General features: G+C 32.2%; 1 protein-coding gene across 6 annotated transcripts in view; it reads right to left on the bottom strand.

The window, feature by feature from the left end:
• Positions 1 to 4,191: 4,191 nt before the first annotated feature.
• rols (rolling pebbles) overlaps positions 4,192 to 25,315 on the bottom strand; it is a 163,936-nt gene continuing 142,812 nt past the window's right edge. For 4 of the 6 annotated variants that reach the window (XM_065364262.1, XM_065364256.1, XM_065364258.1 and 1 more), the window contains 25 exons: positions 22,492 to 22,689; positions 21,965 to 22,125; positions 21,548 to 21,674; positions 17,261 to 17,374; positions 16,540 to 16,668; positions 15,400 to 15,636; positions 15,199 to 15,327; positions 14,996 to 15,103; positions 14,558 to 14,827; positions 11,526 to 11,659; positions 11,321 to 11,440; positions 10,936 to 11,228; positions 10,535 to 10,847; positions 10,326 to 10,454; positions 10,131 to 10,252; positions 9,822 to 10,050; positions 9,470 to 9,732; positions 9,229 to 9,385; positions 7,040 to 7,198; positions 6,738 to 6,906; positions 6,465 to 6,646; positions 5,900 to 6,069; positions 5,634 to 5,823; positions 5,428 to 5,528; positions 4,192 to 5,350 (listed from right to left, as the gene is read on the bottom strand). In XM_065364262.1, coding sequence (XP_065220334.1) covers positions 5,182 to 5,350; positions 5,428 to 5,528; positions 5,634 to 5,823; positions 5,900 to 6,069; positions 6,465 to 6,646; positions 6,738 to 6,906; positions 7,040 to 7,198; positions 9,229 to 9,385; positions 9,470 to 9,732; positions 9,822 to 10,050; positions 10,131 to 10,252; positions 10,326 to 10,454; positions 10,535 to 10,847; positions 10,936 to 11,228; positions 11,321 to 11,440; positions 11,526 to 11,659; positions 14,558 to 14,827; positions 14,996 to 15,103; positions 15,199 to 15,327; positions 15,400 to 15,636; positions 16,540 to 16,668; positions 17,261 to 17,374; positions 21,548 to 21,674; positions 21,965 to 22,125; positions 22,492 to 22,606 — 4,290 coding nt within the window. In that variant the 5' untranslated portion in view covers positions 22,607 to 22,689 and the 3' untranslated portion in view covers positions 4,192 to 5,181. The remainder of the gene's footprint in view (positions 5,351 to 5,427; positions 5,529 to 5,633; positions 5,824 to 5,899; positions 6,070 to 6,464; positions 6,647 to 6,737; positions 6,907 to 7,039; positions 7,199 to 9,228; positions 9,386 to 9,469; positions 9,733 to 9,821; positions 10,051 to 10,130; positions 10,253 to 10,325; positions 10,455 to 10,534; positions 10,848 to 10,935; positions 11,229 to 11,320; positions 11,441 to 11,525; positions 11,660 to 14,557; positions 14,828 to 14,995; positions 15,104 to 15,198; positions 15,328 to 15,399; positions 15,637 to 16,539; positions 16,669 to 17,260; positions 17,375 to 21,547; positions 21,675 to 21,964; positions 22,126 to 22,491; positions 22,690 to 25,315) is intronic. The other 2 variants (XM_065364260.1, XM_065364261.1) reach the window with 2 other exon arrangements.

Below are 25,315 nucleotides of genomic sequence, written 5' to 3'. Positions count from 1 at the left end.
TTTTTGGGAGGAAATAACTATCATTTTGTTTCGGAGATAGTTAATACATAAATTATGGCGTTGGAATACGATACGGTTATCGTAATGTTTTCTCAAACTGTGTGCACAATTTCTGCGGGAGATTCGTGTGAAAGCTACGACAGATTCTGTTACTATACAGATGGATTTTATACCCTATCTGTGATAAAAAAAATTACCTCTTTTCACACGATCGAGTGCTCACATGCGTGAGAAAACCAATCAAATTCCAGCGCAATATAAAGGAGCCGAAATTTCATCAATATTGACGTACTGGCCTGGGGATCAATTTGACCCTGATTTTTCTGTACCGAGTAACTTTACAATACCTAGGCATGAGTCCAATTGCGCATTTTTTCCCAAAATGTTTCTCAAGTAAGTACTTTACCTACCTACTCGTACATCCTAATAATAATGATTTGAAATTTTGAAAATTTAAAAATCTCAATTCTCAATTTTGAAGTTTTTGCCAAATTTGGACGAAAAGAAAGATTTCGAATATTGGATTATGATAAATTCTTCAAAATATCTCTCATTTTTGGAATTTGAAAAATCAGAAATTCACCCTTGGCAGCTTTATTGCCAGAAGAAGGAAGAGAAGAAGCAGAAAACTTGAGTAATGAACACTTAGCTTGAAGTGAAGGTTTTGGATGACGTGGTTCATTCTCATTTTTTTTTTTTTTTTTTTTTTTTTTTGAAATTTTATGAATCCCAGCAGAAAATTTATGACTAAAGAACTTCAATGAAAAAATTTCAACATTTTTACGTTCATGTTCGACTCTCATTTCTCTTCATGAGAGCCAAAAGTTTGGAAAAATTGAAAATCGTTTCAAATGTTTTAGGTAGGTAGGTAATTTATTTTTATTCGAGTGATTTCTTGATGTTTTCGATACTCGTCTATATTATCACTTTTAGGTAGGTCATTAAAAACGTTCAAAGTTCATTTTTGCCAGTTTTAGGAGCTCTCAAAATTTTCGTTTTCTTTACTTGAAAATAATTATGATGCCTACCTATATCTAATTTTGTTGTTATTTCCTTAAAAGGGTATAAGTAATTAAAAATTGAAGAACAAGAACTAATCTCATTTTATATGCAATTGTCAACATTAAAAGATTTTTTGAATCAAAAAATTTTTTAGAAACTGAAGTTGGTAGGTTGAAAAATGTTCAAACTTGTCGAACATTGAGTTCTGCTCGAAAATGAGGGTGTAGGTAAATAAAGATATTAAAAATTTGAAATCTTTTCTACGTCTTGTTGAAATCATTTTTTCAGTATCACTTTTTGTTTGGCTCCAACAAATTTCATTTTTAAAAATTCGTAAAACGACCCACTCTAGTGTTCTTTGGCCGATCTACCCTTCTTTTTTCAATTTTCATTTAGGTACAAAGTTCGTTGCTTGAAAATTCAGTTGATGAAAAAAATTATGATTCTCGATTTACTGCATTTCTAATTTTTCCAGCTTTTTCGTTATTTTTGAAAGTTAGGGTCGAATTTATTTATTATACTGAAATTAGGTTATTGACCTAACAATCGTCATTTTAAATTGCTTACGGATTAATGTTTCAAGCGTTGTTTTTTTTTTTTTTTTGAGTTTTTTCGACTCAAAGTTTACTATTTTCGTAAGCTATTTTTCGCAGATTTTTTAATTTTCAAGGTGGAGGTAGGTATTTTACTTATTTTTTAATAGAATTTTTGATGAATTATTGAATATTTGTAAGTTAGAATAGTTTTTTTGGGGGGGGGAAGACTTTTTAAAAAAGATTTTGATTTTTTGAAGATAATATCTGATTTGATAATTTTATTTGTGATTACCTATTTTCAGATTTATTTTTCGAGAGCTATTTTTGGGATTTTACCTTTTTTAAATCTATATTTTTTAAAGATTTTTCTATTTTGAACGAATTTTCTCACAATTTTAATGAGTACATGTTTATTAAGAATAGCTTTTGTTCAACTTTTCAACAGGTTATGATTTTTTGAAGATTAAAATACTTCTACGAGTATTTTGGTGAAATTTTTTTATTCGTTACGATCATTTTAAATGAGCTTTTAAATCATTTTTGCAATAAAAAAATGTCGACGTAGTTTTGAAAAAAAAATCAATTTTAGGTAAACTTTTATATTTTTGTTTGAAATTTTTGCATTTTGAAGATTTTTTTACAATTTTGGAAAAAACATGACAAGAGTGGGTTTTTGGTTAAGAGAAAAATCATTTGTTTGTTGCAAATGGAAAAAAAATTCGAAGACAGGAAACAAAATGATTTTGATGAGAATTGTAAAGTAGTATTCTATGAAGTTTTTAGTTTGATGCCATGAAATTGAGAAAGATGCAGCAGAAACTATTTGAATGCTGCAAGAGTAGTCGAGTCTGTGCCTTGTAGGCGTTCTATGCCAAGAAAAAAGAGTGGATTGTCAAGTTCGATGATTTTTTTAAATGAAATATGGTAATTTGTCACGTTGATGTTTTTTAGTGAATTTTTTGACTTTGGCTGATTGAACTGATTGAATTTCAGTTGGCAGGGTATCCTTCATGCCCATTTTTTGAGAAATTTTTTTGATTAGGTATTTCATTATTTATTTTATTCGTCTATTTAGTTTTCATTTTTGAGCTGATCTTTTTCTCAGAGGATTTGTGAATTACTTTCGTCGACTATTTTTTGTGCTAGCATCCTAGTCACATGTTTCTAGGGTGTGTTGTAGAAAGTGTTTCATTCATTGTCATTCTAATGCTTGATGTTCAAAAAATTGAAGTACCTACCTACCTATAAGCAAATAAATATTTCTACCTACTTGTTGAGTATAATTTTGACTTACCTGGAAGAACAAAGAGACAATTAGCCAGAATCTCGTTTGTCTGAAAATTCTAATGAATAAAAAGCTTGAAAATTCCATCAATCAGCGATCTTTTTTCTTCTTATTGAATTTTTTTTTTAAACTTTAGCGATTTACCTGATTTCAAAAATTCAGCTGTTTCAACTTCGCAATCATATCAACTCTGGATAATATAGTTGTTCATAAGATGTTTCATTTCATTAGTAATCCCCTCCTCTTCCCTCCCTTTCCGACGACTGGCATTCCAGCGTCTCAAAATTTTTTGAACCTGAATTTTTTTGGCGAATTTTTATTCAAATGTTGGGTTAAAAAGTGGAGAAAAAATTAAATTTTATAAATTTCACTAGAAGACTTAAATTCGGTTTGTTCACTATTTTCGACGTTTATTTGAGTCGATTAGTGATGGTTTCGAATCGCTCTGGAGCCTCCAGTGGATTTCTGGTTTCTCCAAGCTTTCAAAAAAATTCTATAGATAGAGTAAAAATGGAATCCAGCTCCCATAAACTTGAATTGACCATTTTCGTGACCATGTCGATTGATTTTGGTAGGCACATGTCTCCAAAATCTTTTTGTGCTGGTTCAAATTCTAAATTTTCTCCAGTAATTACTTTTTTAAAAATGAAAAAATCATTGTTCGCCCACATGTGAACGAAAAAAGCTAAAATTTGGTTGGTACATTATTTTTGACCACCTGAGTCGACTTACGAGGGTTTCAAACCATTATAGAGTCTCTAGCGGAATTTGATTTTTTCATTTTTTCAAAAGTACCCAATCAGGCAATCACTGGAAAAAGTTGCCAGTTTGAACCGACACAGAAATATTAGGAAGATATGTGCCTAAATTGATCAATTGAGTCACGCAAATGGTAAATCCGAGTCTGGTTTTTTTTTGTTTTTTTTTTCAAAACTGGAAATTTTTTGAAAATATTTTGCTGGAGACTCCAGACGATTGAAAATATTTTGCTGGAGACTCCAGATGATTCAAAATCATCACGAATCGGCTTGGGAGGTCGAAAAAAGGGAGAAAACCTAATTTCAGTCTTTCACGTCAATTTGATCGAATTTTGATTTTTTTCATAAGAAATGAGCCAAATTTAAATTTTTAAAAATTCGTCAAAATTCAAAAATTGAATTGTCAGCTTCTGAAATTTTGGATTGTGGTGTATTTTGGGGTTTTCTATCGATTCCTTTTTGTCTGTTCAAAAATTTTCCTACCATTTGAGATACTTTCTCTATGATGAAAATTATGAATGGAGCATTTCCCAAACTTGACAAAAATTTGGCAAATTATGATAAATCAATCTCCTAAAATTGAAAAAAAAAAAAATAACACACTAAAATATTTCTGAAATTTTATTTTGCAAAACGAAAACTACCAAGTGGTTACGTTCAACAAAGGCTGACATTTAATGTTTTTTTTTTTTTTTTTTTTTTTCATTTTAAAGAATAAATAATTGCACAATAATAAATTAACTAACGATATCTCTCCTACGATTTAAAAATTACTCGAATACACGTAAACTCGTTAAATCTACGAAGTATAAAAAATATTAATTCGTAATTTTAATCGCGAATATTCATTTCTATATTTTTCAACTACATAATTCGTGTGATATACCTACAATAAAAGTCATTTGTACAATAATAACTCGAAAAATATTCGATTTTGAATTCATACGATAGTATAATCAAGTGGCGTTGAAAATAGTTACCACAGAACTTGGAAATTTTCTTTAATGACTTCGGTATATTTATTTGGTAAAAAAAAGAGAGAAAAAATAATACTTTTTACAATAATCCATTTTTTGTTCCAATTTTAGTAAAGCATCAACACCCAAAACTCGAAAGAATATGTTATAAAGAAATATTTGGGAATAAATGTAGGAAAATTGATACGCAAACGTCTACACTCGGACTTTGGCATCTTTGAAATAATTTAGATAAAACCTTCATCGAAATAATAATTTAAACGAACAATGATAAGCCTAAATACATACAGCTATCGATACTTTGTTTAACGTACACACACTATCGAAAAATTAAACACAAATATTTGAAAATCACAAACAAATAAAAAAAAAATTCATTGTACATTTTGGGTTTCTTAAATTTAAAAAAAAAATACCATCGTGTTTTAGGATAAAAATGAAAAAATTCCACAGATTATTGCGTTGCATTTTATATAGGAACATTACGTAGATATTTATAAAGTAGAGAGAACAAACACATACTAACAGGTTGAAAAATAATAATTTTCAACACTGTACTCGTTTCGATTATCAAGTCGTAAATTCGTCGATAGAAAAACTATTCTGGATAGTAGCTTTTACATTTACAAAGACGTTTCGGTAGGACAATTCAACGTGTCGACAGATGAAGCTGTAGAAGTACCTCCTTTAATTTCATCCTTTAATTTAAGCAGGATTCGTCTAACGTCGCGGTTCTGAGGAGGTAATACTATCAACGCTTCCTGGATATCGGAAAGAGCATCTTCGTACATTCTGTAACAAAAATTTACCATCTCAGTAACATTCCCTACATCATGAGAAGGTTCTAAATTAATTTCATCAGCACCAACCTCAAATCCATTCTTGCTTTGGCTCGGGCATAATAAGCTTCGTACGAATCAGGACGTACTTTTAAAACTTCTGTAGCCAGATCAACAGCACTTTCAGGTTCCTGCGAAGAAAAAAAATCATCGTACGTTATATATTTGTACGTACATATTTCGAGTAATAATTCAAATATATGAAAAGAAATCCTCATCGAGGAAGCTGTACTCACGTTCATTTTACGTTTACAACGAGAATAATTTAGGAGGAAGTTTAATCGTAGTTGTTTGAAAGTTGAATCGAGTTCCTGATACGCCGGAAATTTACTTAGAGCGTAGTTATACCTGTGAGCTGCTTCTCGTAATCTGCTCTTACGATATAATACGTTGCCATCTTCGAGTAATTTATTCAGCAAAACTAGCCTATAAAATTTCAACCGAGTTGGTTAGAATAAAATTCAGTGATGAATGAAGTGAGAGGTATTTTAGAAATGCTCACATTATATCCAATTTTCCAGCAGCCATGCTCCAAGTGGTGGGTCCTAATTTAGCTCCTTTGCGAAGGAAACATTGAACGACTGGTATATTTCGACAGCTAATGGCACGATCTAGAGGTCGTACTCCTTCTAGATCAGCATGCTCGATCATCGCTCCTCTATCCATCAACAGCTGTGAATCATAATTAGTTTGATTAATGTGTTTGACGTTTTGTTTCATTTTTTTTTTTTTTCAATTAAAATGATCAGTCTAATGATTGAAAATTTTGAGAAATTCAAAGAAAAATTGGGAAATAAAATTTTGGTAAAATAAAAAAAAAATGAAAATTGAAAAATGAATTCAAAAAAATGACAAACTCGCAAAAAGTGTAATAAAATTAAAAACAAATTTTTTTCATAAGTCATTTTATTGAATTTTTGTTTCTCAGAATTTTTCGAAGGTGGAAGGGGAGTGGTTTATATGTACTTGAACCTGAATTTTTGAGCACTGAAAAGTTCAGCACCTAATTCAACTTTACGAATTTTCCAGGTGCTCTAATATTTTTAGATTGAACCATCGCAACGTACTTGAGTCAGTCCAGGATTGCCTTGGAAGGCAGCTAAATCCAAAGGAGTTCTTCCAATCTTATTCGCATGATTGATATCAGCCCCGTTATCCAATAAACATTGAGCTGCTTGGATTTTACCTCGTAAACATGCCCAGCTCAAGGCAGTCATACCTTCGCAATCTTCTGTAGTTATATTAGCTCCTAAAACCAAAGGTATTAAAGAATTATTAGAATTTGGAATTGATTCTTTTTTTTTTAAATCATAAATTGCTAACGGAATTTGTTGGTTTACCTTTGATTAACAGTAGATCGATGATGGCAACGTGACCTTCTGCTGCAGCCATCATCAATGGTGTTCGACCAACGTTATCGCACTGCTCTAAAGCTGCTTGGTATTGGATCAGTCGTTCGGTAGCGGCCCAATGACCTTCTTTGACAGCGACCATCAAAGCAGACATATCCTGAAAGATTGTACAAAATGAAAAATTGAATGTCAATTTGTTTTTTTTTTCAATTTCTAAAATTGTTGTGTTGTAAGCACTTTTAAATAAATATCTATGTATGTATCTATCAATCTGAAAATGTATACTCTACCTTTCTATTTGTAGCCGATATTCTGCATCCTTTATTTATCAATAGGGAACACACGTTATGGCAGCCATTTGCTGCTGCAATAGTTAAAGCTGTTTCTCCAGTTAATGGGCATTGTTCATCGATATCAACAGAGCTCATATCCAATAAATACTCGACAATCTGTGTAGAACAAAAAAAAAAGATTAAAAAATGGAAATTTCAATTAAAATCATTTTGAAAGCAGAGAACTCTTCTGATGAACTCATTCACAAAAATGTGAGAAAATTGAACCAAGTTCAAAAACCTATTCTGGAAAATGATGTTTTAAAAATGTTATGCATTTCAACTCCAAAAGGAAAAAAGCTCCATTGCAAAATTGTAAACGTGTGTTTGGTTGGGCAAAATTTTCGTTTGATTTTTTATCTCTTTTTTTTGAAGACTTGAATATGTAAAAAAAATGAATCTTGTTTTCAAAATGAGACGAAATTTCATTAAAATTTGACAAAAATTGCAAATATGGTAAAAATCATGAAAATTAATAAAAATTACCAAAAAGTTGCAGAAATTTTATCGAAATAGAACCAAATGAGAGAAGAATTGAATATTTTGTTAAAAATTATTAAAAACACGAATAAATCGTTCAAATTGCAGCAAATAGACAAAAAAAGATGAAATATCACCAAAATCTATCGAAATTCAGCTAATTATAAAACACAGAAAAGTGATGCAAAAGCACTCAAAAGACATTAAAATCACACAAAAATCACCATAAATTCTTGCGAAAATTACACGAAATGAAATAAAAACAATTCGATAAAATTGACAAAAAGTAGAAAAATATTCTCAAATACATCGACATGTTTTCGGTAGGTTTATCGTAATTTTGAGCAATTTTAGTAACATTTTCGGTATTTTTGAGTGAGTATTCTTCTCCTTTATTTTCAAATCCTGATTTTTTGCCCAAAATCATGATTTCAAAAAAAAGACTTGGTTTTTGTGAGATTCAAGAAAATTCTGATTTTTTTTAGAATTTCAAAGAAGTCCTAATTTTTTCATTTTCTAACCAGAGATTTTAAGAAATCCAGATTTTTTTGCCAGAAATGGAAAAAAAGTCCTGATTTTAGTCGAGTTTTCAAAAAAGTCAGGATTACTCAACAGAAATTTAAAAGAGCCTCGGTTTTTTATTGGAGTAAAAAAAATCCCCTGGATTGTTTTTCAGGATTACACAAGAGTCATGATTTTTGTCAGATAGAAAAAACTCGATTTTTTCAGCCAGAGTTCGAAAAAGTCCTGATTTTTTCTGGAAATGCGAAAAAGTCTCGATATTTCTAACCAAAGATTTTAAGAATTGTCAGAAATTTGAAAAAACCTCGATTTCTCAGCGAGAACTGGAGAAAAGTCTTTATTTTTTCAAACAGACACTCAAAAAAAGTCTCAATTCTGAAATCGACCTGATTTTGTTTTTAGAAGTTTGAGAAAATTCTGATTTTTTTCCAAAAATTCAAAAATATCCCGAGTAGGCTCATTTTAAGAGCAGGGGTGTTTAATTTCTGGAAATTCAGGGAAATAACAGAAAATTTTTCAATTTCTTTGTCCAAAATTGAAATATTTTGCAAATAGCAATTCATCAAGTTTTTTGCAGAATATTGCCTTGTTCGAATATTTTTTGTTGAATGTTACCTAAATTTTGAAGAAAAAAAAATTGAAATCTAAAGTGTCGAATTTCGTCATTTTACGATTATTGGAAAATTGCCGAAGATTTTGCCCCATTTCTTAGAAAAAAACATCCAAATTTTATCAAATTGAGACAGAAAGCTGAAACTTTATTTATACTTTATTTTTGGCCCCTTGGAATTTTGGCTCTTCAAAAAAAAAAAAAAAAAAGCTTCAAAATTGTTTAAAAATTAATCTTTAAAGTATCAGCCAGTTTTCCAATTGAAAAAAAAAAAAAAAAAAAAAAAATGAAAATGAGTTACTTTAAATTGACAACATTTTTACTGAAGGTGAAAATTGAGCTGGTGAAAATTGAGCTGGTGAAAATTGAGCTGGTGAAAATTGAGATGAATTGAATTTCAAAATTTACATTTTGAAGCATATTTTTTTAAAACTCTGATTCGAAGTTCGTAGAGTATTCATCCGTCATTTTTTTTTACCATGTGCTGATTTCTGAAGCTGAATAAAGAAGGTAGGTAAAGGTAAGTATCACTCACCTCTTCATGTCCTTGAGATGCAGCAGCTACCAACGCTTGTTGAGTCGCCTGAGATAATTCAACCTCACGTTGCTGAGAATCCACTACCCAGTCACAAGTTAACAAATACGCCAGAATATTCAAATGACCATTACGAGCAGCGTGTACCAAAGCACATCTAAAAATGTACAATTTTTTCAATTTAATTCAAAACCTAGTCACATTTTATGGTCATTAGGTATAGGTCTATTTGCTATCTAACCTGCCAGCTGTATCAGTTCTGCCTAAAATAGCTCCAGCTCCGATTAATTGTTCGATAATATCCTGATGACCTTTAATGGCAGCCATGATGAGAGGTGTGCATCCTTGGTTATTGGCTAGATCGACATCGGCTTCGAATTCCAACAATAAGGCTACCATTTCGGAAACACCTTCGTTAGCGAATAAGCACAGGATCGGTGCTTGACCAAGGTACTCTGTGATATGATTAGGAGATGCGCCAGAGAGCAGCATTAATCTGGACACCTGTTTGTGAGAAATTATACGTTTTTAAAATAAATGCATTCGTTGGAATGAAAATTTCAAAAATTGAACATTTATTGTGTCTAGCTTACTTTGATATTGGGACTGTAAACATTTCGAAGGCAGCATAATGCTTGAGAAACATTACGAGATACCGACACGACCCAGTAAGATTGCAAATCACGCGACGAATATTTATGTAGCGTCATATTTTTGTAAATATGAGCTTTCAAGATGTGATGTCCTAATTCCAGAGTTTTCTCAGCGTCCAGAGGAGCTTCTAGTCTCGAAAATCGGAAAGCTATCGCTGCATGGCCAGCTCTGCAGGAAATATTACAACGTTATTTTTACCAAATTCAAATTTGTATGAGGATTCTCACGTCTGGAGAAATTATTTTTACCTTAAATCGCATAGAAATTTATTGCTTTCTGTTTCCTCGCGTTTAATTAACCATTCTCTGAACGAAGGGTGAAAGAACATGTAGGTATTATCCATACGTTTGACTAAAAATTCTGAAAGTGTCTGTAAAAAAATAAAATTTTATTTCCTCTCTTGGCACATTACATTGTAGTTCATTATTTCGACTTAAATTTACCTTAAATCTTTGAAGGAATTCTTCCCAAGGAACAAAAGTATGAACATTCAACGAATTCACCGAATAATATATTTCGCTGATAGTCAAAGGATATAGAGCCGCCAAACATACGCTTAAAATGCTCGAAACCTGTATTTAAAAAAAAAAAAAAAAAAAATTGAAAACGAATTCTTTGTCTGAGAAGCTTTGAAAGTCGGTCTTCGTATTACCTTTTGGAATGCACTAGCGGTAGGAAATCTGAGATTAAAATGAAGTTGATAAATTTGCGCCAACGTAACAGGTAATACTTTAAAGCTGGTCGATTTCGCAACCAAATGCCCTCTTTCGAATAAATCCAACGTTAATTTGGCGAATAAAAACGACCCTCGGCATAATCCCAGTAAATGCTGACAGAATCTGTATTGTCCCGCAGCTCCGGTAACCAAATTACTTTGAATACTCGGGCTGTTGGTTACTCTGAAGTTAATGTAGTTCAATAAATCTTTTTGAACGTTTTCAACGTGTTGACTATTGATATCCAAACTGTGGGCAAGAACACGGTTTTAATTAGATAGGTACGGTTTCAAGTTGAATTTGCGAGAATGTTACTGTAGGTAGGTGTTATGGGTACCTGATCTTTGAAAAAGGCAAGGCTGGTAACACTTCTTCCAAATGCGTACGAACGGTTGCGATGACTTTCAACCAAGGAGGAAAATTAGGCGTATGCTTGGCCAAAAAAGATGCGATTGTATCGCCATAATCTGGTCTGTGATATTCGGCTTCGCAAAGCGCGTCTATTAATATGAACACATGTTCGCCAGGAGCTAAACCATCCAGTTTCTGGATATTCGATAAAGGCTCCAGGACACCTCTGGTAAATGCTAGGTCGGCATCAGCGATGCATTCTTTCATCGATAAAGATCCCTGTGAACGTGATTTGTTGTATTAATATCAGTGATACAAATTTATTGGCTGCTATTAAATCGAGATAGGTAAGTACATAGGTATTTATTTACTTGTAAATAAGATTCGCTTAAAAGGTAATCTTTGTAATCGGAAAGTACTGGTGCTTGGCATAATTGGGCAGCTATTGAATGAACAAAATCAGGAACCATACAAGTGCTATTGTTGTCAGCCTGTAAACAATAACCAGCCTCGTTTAGATTATCCAGAATGAGAAGCACACTGACGAATAATGGTAAATTCAACACTCGTGTTTACCTGACAAAAATGATAGGCGACAACTCTTGAAGCGAGATCCTTTAGACGTTCTGAGACTAGATTCGTTTGACAGTAAATTGAATATTGACTTGAAGAAGTTGGCCTGTCTTTACCGTTTATTGTGTGTAGATCTACTGCAAAATCATTTTAAAAAAATTAATAATTATTGTTTAAAATGAAAACAGACAATGTTTATTTCAAAAAGTGCTACGAATACAAAACGTTTCATAATAAATTTCACTTTGAACTCAGATTATTCTATCTTTCCCAAATTATAATTTTATTTTAGATCCACAATTTTTGTAATTTTTTGACGTATTTGAAAATAGATCTCTCGATCGTCCTCGAAAAGATCAAAATAAAAAGTAAAAAATCAACCAATTTAAAAAATTGCTTTTTAAAGAGGAAAATCTAATTTTTGCCAATTTTTAAATTATAATTTAATTTTTTTTAAATTCAACAAGATCGATAAAATTATTCGATTTTAGACGATCGATCAATCGATTCTCGATCTTGATCCATTTTTGATCTTGAAGTCTGTTTTTGAGGCTGAAATTGATTTTCTATTTGCAATACATTCGATCAAAAGTTGAGATTGAAAATTGCAGAAAAATCGATTCTTGAGATTCGACCAATCGATTATCGATTTTGATCGATTTTTGAACAGGGAGTCTATTTTTAAGGGCTTGAGATGATTTTTCATTTTAACAAGATTGATTATTATGAAATTTGAAAATAAGAAATGAATCGATCATTGGAATTCGATAATCGATTATCGATTTTGATCGATTACTGATCACGAAGTCTATTTTTAAAAATTTAAGTTGCTTTTTTTTCGTTTTGAACAAGGTTATAATCACTATGAGATTGAAAATATGACATGAATCGATCATTGGAATTCGATAATCGATTATCGATTTTGATCGATTTCTGATCACGAAGTCTATTTTTTAAAACTTAAGTTGTTTTTTTTTTCGTTTTGAACAAGGTTATAATCACTATGAGATTGAAAATATGACATGAATCGATCATTGGAATTCGATAATCGATTATCGATTTTGATCGATTTCTGATCACGAAGTCTATTTTTTAAAACTTAAGTTGTTTTTTTTTTCGTTTTGAACAAGGTTATAATCACTATGAGATTGAAAATATGAAATGAATCGATTATTGGGATTCGATAATCGATTTTTGATCATGATTGATATTTAAATCGAGAGTCTACTGTCAAGGCTTGAGTTGATTTTTCGTTTTGAACTAGAATGATCATCATGAGATTGAAATTAGGGAATGAATCGAGTATTGGAATTCGATATATCGATTTTCAATCATGATCGACTTATGATCATAATCGATTTTTGATCATGATTGATTTTTGGTCGGAAAGTCTATTTTGAGGTAGAAAATAATCTTGCATTTCGAACATGTTTTATCACATCAGATTGAAAATCACAAATCAATCGACTATGTACTTATTGAGGTTCGATTAATCGATTTTTGATCACGACCAATTTCTGATTCGAAAGTCAACTCTTATGAATAAAATTGATTTTTCATTTTGAGCAATGTTGACCTTATGAGATCAAAAATCGCTAAAACAAAATCGATTTTTTTAGATTCGATATATCGATTTTTGAGGTTCAGGCAGAAATTGATTTTTGATTTGGAACAAGACTGATAATGAGGATCCAAAACCACAAATAATCGATTTTCAATTCGATTGATCGATTTTTGGGATTCAATTGATCGATTTCTGAGATTCGACTAATCGATTTTTGAGATTCAATGTATCGATTTTTGAGATTCGATGTATCGATTTTTAGGATTTGATGTATCGACTTTTGAGATTTGATGTATCGATTTTTGAGATTCGTCACGCAGAAATTGATTTTTCATTTGAAACAAAATCATCGGGATCAAAAATTCAAAAATCGCAAAAAATCGATTTTTTTTTTTTTAGTTTGGTTAATCAACTTTGTTTTTAGGGTTTCAATTGATCGATTTTTGAGATTCGATGCATCGATGTTTGGGGTTCAGGCATAAATTGATTTTTCATTTAAAACATGATTGATCATGAAGATCAAAAATCGCAAATAATCGATTTTTTTCGAGTTCGGTGAATCGATTTCGATTCTTGGGATTCGATTGATCGATTTTTAAGATTCAATGCCTCGATTTTTGGGGTTCAGTCAGAAATTGATTTTTAATTTAAATCAAAATTGATCATGGGGATCAAAAATCGCAAATAATCGATTTTTTCGAGTTCGATTAATCGATTTTTAATTATGAGCTTAGATTGAAAATCGCAAATGAATCGATTGGTATGAATTTTTGTTTCAAAACTAAAATCAAATTTTTTCATTTCGAACTTGATTGACCGTAAATAGATTTGAAAATCAAACTAAATCGATTTTTTTCGGTTTGATTTATCAATTTTTGATCGGAAGGTTATTTGAAAATGAATAATGAATTTTTTCACGTTCTTTTATTATTTTTCTGAAATTTCCCTCCCCTATCCCCTTTTCCGCCACTCTTCGTCAATATTTTTTTATATAGTCAATTGGTATTATTTTTCAGTAATTTTTGTTCTGTTTTTCCAATTTTTTTTCTGCTCCAGAATACAGAGATTTTACTTTTGACCTTTCAATAAAATATTGAAAAATCGTTTCCTTTTGTTACATAGAATTATTTTGCATTTTTTTTTCTCATCTCTTGAAACATCATTTAAAATTTTATTTTGATCGATTGCTTTCTTATATTTTTTGACATAACCCGTCCTCTTTCCCTTCCTCATCAAGATTTCCCCTCATCAGTCTACTTATTTATTTATTTTTCAGTTTTTTTTTTTTTTTTTTTTTTTTAGATTTTTGGTGTCAGAATATTGAGCTTTTGTTTTTCTAAATACATAATAACAATAGAACATTGAAAAATCATTTTCCTTCCAGTCAAAGTGAAACTACCTCGCAATTTTTCGTATTTCTTAGCCACCTCAGACACCCCCCCCCCTCATCAAGTAGTCCTAAAACACTTACCTTGTTTATAAATCGGTTCTCTGTGACGTCCGAAACAACTATGTTCGACTAATTGCAGTATTAAAGCCGTCTTGCCGGTACCAGGTAGACCAGTAATCAATATACCGGGATTATCTTCAAAGCTATTTAATTCTTCTACCTCTCTGATCAACCAGTCGCGCCCGAGAAACATTGGGTCTGGTTCTTGTAATGGAACTTCGAAAAATAAAGGCTTTAAATTCAACTGTCGCGACACCATTTGCTGATGCGTTCTGTACTGGGCGAACCTAACTGTAATACACGTAAATCGGATTAAACTTCTCATTCGTCTCACGTTTAATTTCACTAACTTACCTATTTTTATTATTGTGTGATAACCTCGCCCAATAGTAAAAAAAAAAAAAAAACTAAAGTACTCTTAATGTTAGTGCACACTGCACACCTACACACGATACTTACTTTTAGGGTCTATAGGTCCTTTGATTGTACCAGAACGTGCAGATCTTCTTATAGACGATTTTCTGTTCTTGAATAATGTCAGTTCTTCGATTTGACCAGGTTGTGATGCTTTTTTAAAAAAAGAGGGCACAAAGGAGCATGAGGTTAGAAAAGCCACACAGCAAACTAAAACCATTATAGTTGTAGATCTAATCGATACTTACTGGTTACTGAATGTCTTCTAGTTAAAGGACTCGATGAACAATTACTGTGGCTGGACATGGACATCAGAGAGCTCACGCTGTCTGAGGATTGTTCCTTTTTCGATCGATTTGGATCAGTTTCTGATGAACCTGAGATCCACAGAAGATGAAAAAATGACATATTTTTTAATAAAATGTTGATTAGGTGCGATAATATTATACCTGTGAGTGTAGATACCGGACTCGTATTACTAGAAGGAAAATTATTAACGTCTAAGGTGGCCAAAGATGTGACAGAAGCAGCCGAATCGATGCTACGATTACACGATCGACTTCTACTAGACGATGAACTGCGTTTAGCTTTATCTCCAAGTAGCAGGCCGAGACGAGTGTAAAGATCATTTTGAGAGCCTTTTTTATCTGGTGTGAAAGTTTGTCTCGTTGCTCCACCTTCATCGTCTGGAAAATTGGGTAAAAAATTGTTAATAATCAGATAGGTATTTTCAATTTACATAATACGTTTGTCAGCTTGCGTCTAGTCTTGGTTCTGGGTAGCACCCAGCAATTATTACAGGTCACCTCAGGGCTCGTGGTTTAAAATAAAATAATGCAAATTACCATAATTATACGGAATTTTGAATTTTTCCAACCGTCTGGTCGAAAAAGAATCGCATTAATTTGCAAACTGCCGAAAAAATTGAAAAAATACTAAACTTTCTCGTCGTTCTGATGAAAAGAGTAGACGCAAGCTGAAACGTACTACGAGCTAAAAGCACTCGTGAGCCTATTTATTCGTCGGAGGCGAAATTCAAATCGTCAAAATTAGCCAACAGAACACACAGCAGAGTTATATCGTATGCTATAAACTTAACAGCAAAAATAAGGGATCGTTATTCAAATTAGTACTAGCATTTCAAACACGAGTTACTCGCCCGAATCGTTTTCTCTTCCACTTCATTTTATTTATTCGTGAAAAAAAATGCAAATTCTCATCCTGAGAAATTTCTCAAGTTGAAAGCAACCTAGACTAGGGTACGAGTATATTTGGAGAAACCAATGTTTTAGAGTGTTCTCATTGTAACACGAAAACGTGCAGCCTTTGATAAAACTCGAATTATTCCGAGTATTTTTATCTCGAAATTGGTAATGGCTAATTTGATTAAATATTTAAAAATAATCAAAATTATTGAAGTAGGTAATCAGAATGGATATTCAGACCATATCAAACAACACCAAATTATTATGATAAGCCTCCGGGAAGTTATAATAATAAAAAACCACTCGAGTTAGAAAAAACAAAAATCATTCACACTCGACGAGGTTATTAGGTATTTCTTCACACATCAAACTCATCATAATTGCCTGTAGAAATAGCGTTCAATCCAGCCATCAAGGAGCTGCTGCTGTACGACCATAATGTTTTGATTTTACCTAACACCACCGTAGACCATCGTCGTGTATCGACCACAGGAGCAGAAGTGGTCATTTCATCTACAATAATAATAATATCATCTAATATTACGAGCTCGATAAACATATTTTTCAACTTCCAAGCACACATTAAAAAATTACGTAGAAGCTTTTCCTCATCCATAGGTACTATTATCATCGCGAATCGAAAACGTAAAAACGCAGCTGGATTACCTAAACTTTAGGTCCCTCATCCTAGTCATCCTGTCACTCTTTATAACAACATAGCTCCAGCTCTCGTTCTCTTGGGGGAATCGTATTGTAAATGGGTAAAAATCTGCCCTCGCGGATTCTTTTCAAAGGGTAGTCCGCAGCTCGAATTATTTCCATCCAATAAAACCTAATGCTTATTACGTGTTACTTGATATTCGTTTTATCTAATACCTCTCTGTCTCTACCTCGTTTCCTCTCTTCCTGTGTACTAGTATCTTTTTAGTATAACGTGCTAGATACCTTTGAAAAAGAATTATCATATGTTGGGATAATCAACTGTCTAAAGAATGGTTGTGGGTTTATTGCAACACTGTTTTTATCCTCACACTCGATGTGTTTGGAGGTGTGTGTGAGTGTGTGAGGACGATTACCTTTCAATATATTATTTTAAATAACTGACCTGATATCGTATTGTTGTTGTTTGATGATTGAGATAATCCTTTGAATGACCAAACTGATCCTTTTAGTGCTCGGGAGCTGAAGAATCGTCGACGGTTTGGAGGTGTTGGACAACCTGTAAGATGATTAAAAATGTTGTTAAATAGGTACCTAACTACATTGATGCTTGATAAAAGTGAAAAAAAAATCTGATAAAGGAGGTATCCTAACTGGTAGAAAAGTTTTTGAAATGGACAGATGAGCTGAATCGAAAGACCATATCGAAATTTCAGATTTTTCGATTTTTGACGATTTTTTAAAAATCGAACTTATCCTAAAATTGGGAGAAAAAAAATCAAAATTTTGCCAAATTGATTTATAAAGCTTGAATGTTGTATTTATCCTATTTTTGATCCTCTCTAAATCGATTGGAAACGGTTTAGAATCATTTTGGCCAGTTCTGAAGCTTCTAGAAAATTTTTGGAGTTGATATTTCCACAAAATTTTACTCAAAACTGGGAGAAAAAAATCAACATTTTTCCACTTATAAAGCTTGAATTTTGTATGTGCAATTTTTGAATCCCTATGAATCAATTGAAAATGGTTTCAAGTTATTTTGGTCAGTTCTGAAGCCTCCAATAAATTTTTGGACGTTGAAATTTCCACAAAATTTTACCCAATATAGTTGAGTACCTCTGCTTGAAATTTTACATTTTAATTTCAACACTTAAGCTGAATCGATTGAAGTTACATTTCAAGCCATCAGTGGACCCTGCAGTAGTGATGTTGATATTTAGAAAAATTTCATATCGATATATCACGATATTTTTCCAACAGATATCGATATATCGACGATATATCGATATCTTCAATATTGCCTTAAAAGTACCTATTTTTCCCATTTGTATACTCAGTCATTCTAGTTTAATTGCGAACTAACAACTGCAAAAAATTTGGTACGACAAAAAGTTTTTTTATAGATTTTTAAAAAAGTGAGAAAATTTTTTTTTGAAAATTTTTTAAAAATTTCTTTCTAATTTCAATTTTTACTCATATTTTTGGCTGTTTTCGTGCATTTTTTCCTCAATTTTTGACGATACGATATATCGTCGATATTGATTTTTCATATCGATATGTCGATATTGGATCTCATATCGATATATCGTTTAAGATATCGATATATCAACACCACTACCCTGCAGCCATATTTTGGAAATTCCTGATTTTTAAAAAGTGCCATAAAAATTGTGCAAATCACAGACTGGCATTTTTTGAAAATCGGGATCTTCACCAAAAGTTCGAGAACACCTCCAATGCATTTGGCATGTTGAAATTCGAATATAAAGTTGTAAACTTTGACTTTCCATAATTTTGGGTAAAATTTTGTGAAAATTTCGACTTTTAGGAAGCTGCTGAAGGCTGCAAAACTGTTCAAAAGGTTTGAAATCGTTTAAAACAGATTCAGGATGTTCTTCAAAATTGCCAAATTAGTCCTCTTTGCAAAATTTGCCTGAGATATATATATTTTTTTTTTTTGAAAAAAAAGTGTCAAAAAATCCTTATTTTATGACAAAAAAGTCCAAAAAGATAGCATTTTTCAAGTCAGAATTGCCCAAAAATTATTAGAAAAACTCGTTGTTTGCTAAACTTGTCCCAAAAGGTTCTTATTTTGGGTAAAATTTGACCAAAACCAGTCAAAATTCCCAAAAAATTTCATTTTTATCACCCATAAAGTGACTAAATACATAAGTTCCATCTGCCAAAATTTTAAAAAAGCGCAGTTTCCTGCCAAAAATGTCAAAAATCGTCATTTTTGCCAAAATTGTCAAAAACTCCAATATTTCTAATCAAAAAATGTCAAGAACTGCCATTTCATATAAAAATAATCAAAAATTCCAATTTCTTGTAAAAATTATCAAGAATTTTCATTTTTTTCAAAATTGCAAAAAAAGATCAAAAAGTGACATTTTTGCCAAAATTGCCAAAAATTCTCATTTCTTATTAGGATTGTCCAAAATTGCAGTTTTTTGTCAAAAGTGTCGCAATTTGCCAAAATTGCCAAAAAAAAGTCTTATTTCTTTGTCAGAATTGTCAAAAAGTTGAGTTTGCAGTCAAAACTGTCAATAATTACCATTGTTGCTAAAATTATCAAAAAGTCCAATTTCTTATCAAAAAATATCAAAAAGTTTGGCAAAAGATTTGCTTTTTTCCAAATTTGCAGAAACAATCCCCTTTTTTGACAAAATGATCAAAACGTGTCATTTTTGCCAAAATTGTCAAAAACTCCAATTTCTAATCAAAAAATGTCAAGAACTGCCATTTCATATCAAAATAATCAAAAATTCCAATTTCGTGTAAAAATTATCAAAAATTTCTATTTTTTCCAAAATTGCAAAAAAAATCCAATTTTTGACAAAAAGATCAGAATGTGACATTTTTGCCAAAATTGTCAAAAAGTCTCATTTCTTATCAGGATTGTCAAAAATTACAGTTTTTCGTCAAAAGTGTCGCAATTTGCCAAAATTGCCGAAAAGTCATAATTGTCAAAAAGTTGAGCTGTCAGTCATAAACTGTCAATAATTGCGATTTTCGCTGAAATTATCAAAAAGTCCAATTTCTTATCAAAAAGTTTATCAAAAGTTTCGCTTTTTTCCAAAATGCGGAAAAAATTCCATTTTTTGACAAATTGATCAAAACGTGTCATTTTTGCCAAAATTGTCAAAAACTCCAATTCTAATCAAAAAATGTCAAGAACTGTCATTTTATATTAAAATAATCAAAAATTCCAATTTCTTGTGAAAAATTATCAAAAATTTCCATTTTTTTCAAAATTTCAGAAAAAATTCAATTTTTTGACTAAAAGATCAGAACGTGACATTTTTGCCAAAATTGTCAAAAAGTCTCATTTCTCATCAGGATTGTCAAAAATTCCAGTTTTTTGTCACAAGTGTCGCATTTAGCCAAAATTTCCAAAAAAGTCTCATTTCTTATCAGAATTGTCAAAAAATTGAGTTTTCAGTCAAAACTGTCAATAATTACCATTTTTGCTAAAATTATCAAAAAGTCCAATTTCTTATCAAAAAGTTTGGCAAAAGTTTCCCTTTTTTCCAAAATTGCAGAAAAAAATCATTTTTTTTGGCAAAATGTACAAAATGTGTCATTTTTGAAAAAATTGTCAAAAAGTTCAATTTCTTATCAGAATTGTCAAAAAAATCCAGTTGTAAAAATGATCAAAAGTTTCGCTTTTAGCAAATATTTGAGAAAAAATTCCCATTTTTTGACAAAATTCTTAAGAAGTTTCAAGTCTCATGTTTCATCAAAATTGTCAAAATATTCAATTTCTTGTCAAAAAATGTCAAAAAAAACCATCAGGTATCAAAATTGTCAAAAATTCGAGTTTTTGTCAAAAGTCTCAATTTTTACCAAAATTGTGCAGAACGTCTCGCTTTTTGCCAAAATTTTTGAAAATCGTCCTGATTTTTGACAACATTGTTAGAATGTGCCATTTTTATCAAAATTGTCAAAAAGGTCCAGTTTTCTTCAAAATTGTAGAAAAAGGTCCCATTATTTCAAAATTTTCAAAAGGTGTCATTCTTTATCAAAATTGTCAAAAATGTTTTTTTTTTTTTTGGCTAAAGATGCTGTAAAATTATTGTTTTTTTCACCAAAATTTGCGATTGTCAAACTTGTCAGAAAGATCCTATTTTTGTTATAATAATCAGAAAATTTTACTGTTTTTTTTTTCTCAGCTAACAATAAAGTCCAGTTTTTCCCAAAGTTGTCAAAAAGTCTAGATTTCCGCCTAGACTGTCATAAAATCTCCTGTTTTCTGAAGTTCTGTTTTTTGTCGAATTTGCAAAAAAGAGCCCATTATAATTCGGGGATGGATTTTTGAGCGTTCATTGACCTATCCAATTTTTATTCTAATTTGGCTAATTTTTGAAAATTTAAAAAGGTTGCGAACGTGATTCGTTTGTATTTTTTTTCAAGAAAATGAACCAATGCAAATCATGTCTTTGTTTAAACCATCTCCAACTTTTAAAAAAAAAATCTTCATTAAGGAAAAAGTGTTAAAACTGGATCATTGAACTTATATTTTCGCATCTCACAGCGAATGCTTCACCCATACCTAGTACTAAAATATCGCCACAGTCTCGATAAAAGAAACCTATAAACACAGTACAACGACTCTAGAAAAAATTCGCGGTTCATTTTTCACGTGCCATTCACCTCACACATGTCTCGATGAAAAACTAATTACTCATCGACAATAAACATATCATATGTACATATTGGACAATAGACTTACTTTGAGTCATGACGTTGCTGGTAGAAGACGACGGCTGCGAACAAAGATCTCCCTGTCTTAGAGGTTTGGGTAATCGGCTAGGAGATACATCACGCCAACAACATTCGCTATCTTGAATGCCACGAGCCTATAAATGCAATCAAATATGCATCCGTTAATTGGCAAGTAAAATGATAATTCATCATTACCGAGAAATCAAAATACATAAAATGAACGTTTAGCTGTGAATATTAATTTGGCTCATTCTTTCCGCTTCGTGTACTTTTTATTTCCATTTTATAAATTGCCGTGATAATTATATACCAGTATGTAAAGTACAGTGTGCAGAAATTTGGCTCCAACTGGCGTCTTAAAGATACAGTATTTCTAAGAAATTGGATGCAATGATGCGGATAGGTTGCAGGGTATTTCACTTACTTGCATTAATGATGTAAAATGTCCGTTGGTTTTGACTTTAGGACGAGTGTAGCCGCTGGTCGGTAGCATAGTCGAAGCGCATTTTTTTATTTCGCCGTAATGGGCATTAACTGGCTCTTGTAACAGATCTGGATACCCGATTGACTTTTTAGGTGGTTTTACTATACGGACAACAAAACAAAGAAACTTGTACTTCGATGCCATTAACAGGTTACACGTGATTAGCATTTAAATAACGTTGTTCTCAGTGTTTAGAATTAGTCTTCAAGTTTATAAGAAGATGTGAATCGATCCAGATGAGGGATGTTTATAACACCCTTTTGGCGCTGTCGTCATCTTTCCCCTCCTCGTCAGATATTATACGTACGATGTAAGCTTAGGTAGGTACTATAAATAATTACATACATCACTCGCGGTTAAATTACTCTGGGTAATTAAAATTTTAAGCACGATTCGAGAACAACGTTATTATAATATAAAAGGGCGTATAATTCGTGATCATTCTATAGGCCTATATGTAAACATACCTTGATCGTTCGACGTACACAATGGGCAAGCTTCGTTTCGGAACATACAAGAGTAACATCGTTCGTGTCCACAAGTATCAATCAACTTCCTCTTTTTACCTTTATCGAATGGCATGTTGCAGCCTGGACAAATACCAGGATCTGGAGGAGTCGGTGTGTATTCTTCGCAGTCGAGTAACTTGTGGATCGTAGCTAAATCTGTGAACAAATCAAAAATACCAGTGGTTAGAATTTGTAGAAAAACACTGAATTTCTTATTCGTCGATGTTTTATCTCATTGGTTGTATCAATTGTTTTTGGAGCCCCCATTTTGAGAAAAATGAACGATTGGGAGGGAGATGATGGGGATACAATGAAGAGCAAAATTCAAAAAAAGTGAATAGATATTTGGAATCAGGGACCTCGAATTAGAGGGAATCGACATGTCGTACCACATTTTCATATATTTTTCAGCTTCTCCCAAAATTGGGCAACGGCTGAAAATGCACTGAGGAGTCAAACCCAAAAAAAATGAGCAAATATTCAAAACTTGGAACCCTCCAAAACGTAAATACTTTTTAGGTGGAAAGCGGAAATCGGTTAGGAAGGAGAAAGGGTTTGAAAGGTCGAATCACTTGCAAGAATTTTGAATTTGTGATCCGTTCATTTTATTACCCCTCCTCCCTCTTGATTTTTTGCAAGTTCAGTTGGCTTTGCGGTGTGAGCTTTCAAATGGACCTGCTCAAATTTGAGAGAATCACAAAAATCAGGACTATTTGACAAATTTGGTAAAAACTGGGACTTTTCGTTAATTTTAGCAAAATTAGGATTTCTTAGCAATCTTGGTAAGAATGAGGACCAACTTTAGTAGCAAAAATTGGGACTTCCTGTACATTTTGGACAGAAATTAGGATTACTTGAGCATTTTGGTGAAAATCAGGACTTTTGTCAATTCTGACCAAAAATCAAGATTTCTTGACAATTTTGACAAAAATCAGGACTATTTGACAACTTGGTGTAAACAAGGACTTTTCGTCAATTTTGGCCAAAAATGAGCATTTCCTGGCAATTTTGGTAAGAATGTGAACTTTTTCACCACTTTAGCAAAAATTGGGACTTCCAGTCGATTTTGGACAGAAATTAGGATTTCTTGAGAATTTTGGTAAAAATCAGGACTTTTGTCAATTCTGACCAAAAATTAAGATTTCTTGACAATTTTGACAACAATCAGGACTATTTGACAACTTTGGTGATAACAAGGACTTTTTGTCAATTTTGACCAAAAATTAGGATTTCTTGGCAATTTTGGTAAAAATGAGGACTTTTTACAACTTTGGCAAAAACTGGGACTTCCTATCAATTATGGACAGAAATTTGGATTTCTTGAGCATTTTGGTGAAAATTAGGACTTTTGTCAATTCTGATCAAAAATCAAGATTTCTTGACAATTTTGACAAAAATCAGGACTATTTGACAACTTTGGTAAAAACTGGGACTTTTTGTCAATTTTGGCCAAAAATGAGGATTTTCTGGCAATTTTGGTAAGAATGAGGACTTTTCACAACATAAGCAAAAATTGGTTCTTCCAGTCAATTTTGCAGTGAAATTAGGATTTCTTGAGAATTTTGGTAAAAATTAGTTCTTTTGTCAATTTTGACGACCAAAAATTAATATTTTTTGACAACTTTGACAAAAATCAGGGCTATTTGACAACTTTGGTAAAAATTGGGACTTTTCGTCCATTTTGGCCAAAAATTAGGATTTCTCGGCAATTTGGTAAGAATGAGGACTTTTTCACAACTTTAGCAAAAATTGGGACTTCCCGTAGATTTTGGGCAAAAACTATGATTTCTTGAGAATTTTAGAAAAATCAGGACTTTTGTCAATTCTGACCAAAAATTAAGATTTCTTGACAATTTCAACAAAAATTAGGACTATTTAACAACGTTGGTAAAAATTGGGATTTTTAGTCAATTTTGGCCAAAAATGAGGATTTTTTACAACTTTAGCAAAAACTGGGACTTCCTGTCAATTTTGGACAGAAATTAGGATTTCTTGAGAATTTTGGTAAAAATCAGGACTTTTGTCAATTCTGACAAAAATTAAGATTTCTTGACAATTTTGACAGAAATCAGTACTGTTTGACAACTTTGGTGAGGACTTTTCGTCAATTTTTTGCTAAAAATTGAGATTTCTTGACAATTTTGGTACGAATGAGGACTTTTTCACACTTTTAGCAAAAATCAAGTCCATTTGACAACTGTAGAGGTGTGGGGTGTTACCGCACTTGCCACCTGGGTGGTTACCTGCTACATGTATCGAAGATGCTACTTGGGGTGACGAATAAAGGGTAGCAAACTCCGATGGGGGAAGAGTGTCGGGAAACAGCTCTTATAATAGGCCAAGGCTGAGGTACAGCTGCTAAGATCGTAGGACGAACGCGACACAAATAAAGTTGATACCAGAGGTACTTTAAGACGCTTTATTATGTGAGTCAGAGACATACAATATATACACGACTACACGAAATATACAAGCGAATGAGTAAAGACACGATTACTACAGTAAATAAACAAGTCCCTAAGTTGAGCTTACTCATCTGCGTAGCAGGTATTCAGTCTCAACGTTGTGTAGCAAAGCTAACAAAAAACATACTGATGCTGCTTTCACAGCATCCGATCTGTGAAGCTTCTACGAACTACACCGCTAGATTGCGCCGCTAATGTAGCTGCGCGATGCTACGTATATGGGCTCACAACTTCCACTTATGGTGGTAGCTGCGGGCGCACGACCTACCAGTACACAACTTTTAAGGACCTTAGCCAAAATTGGGACTTCCTGTTAA

This window comes from Planococcus citri, chromosome 4 (assembly GCF_950023065.1).
Source record: "Planococcus citri chromosome 4, ihPlaCitr1.1, whole genome shotgun sequence".
NCBI lineage: Eukaryota > Metazoa > Arthropoda > Insecta > Hemiptera > Pseudococcidae > Planococcus > Planococcus citri.
Note: the sequence above shows the minus strand (reverse complement) of the source record. Positions and strands in the feature narration are given on the sequence as shown.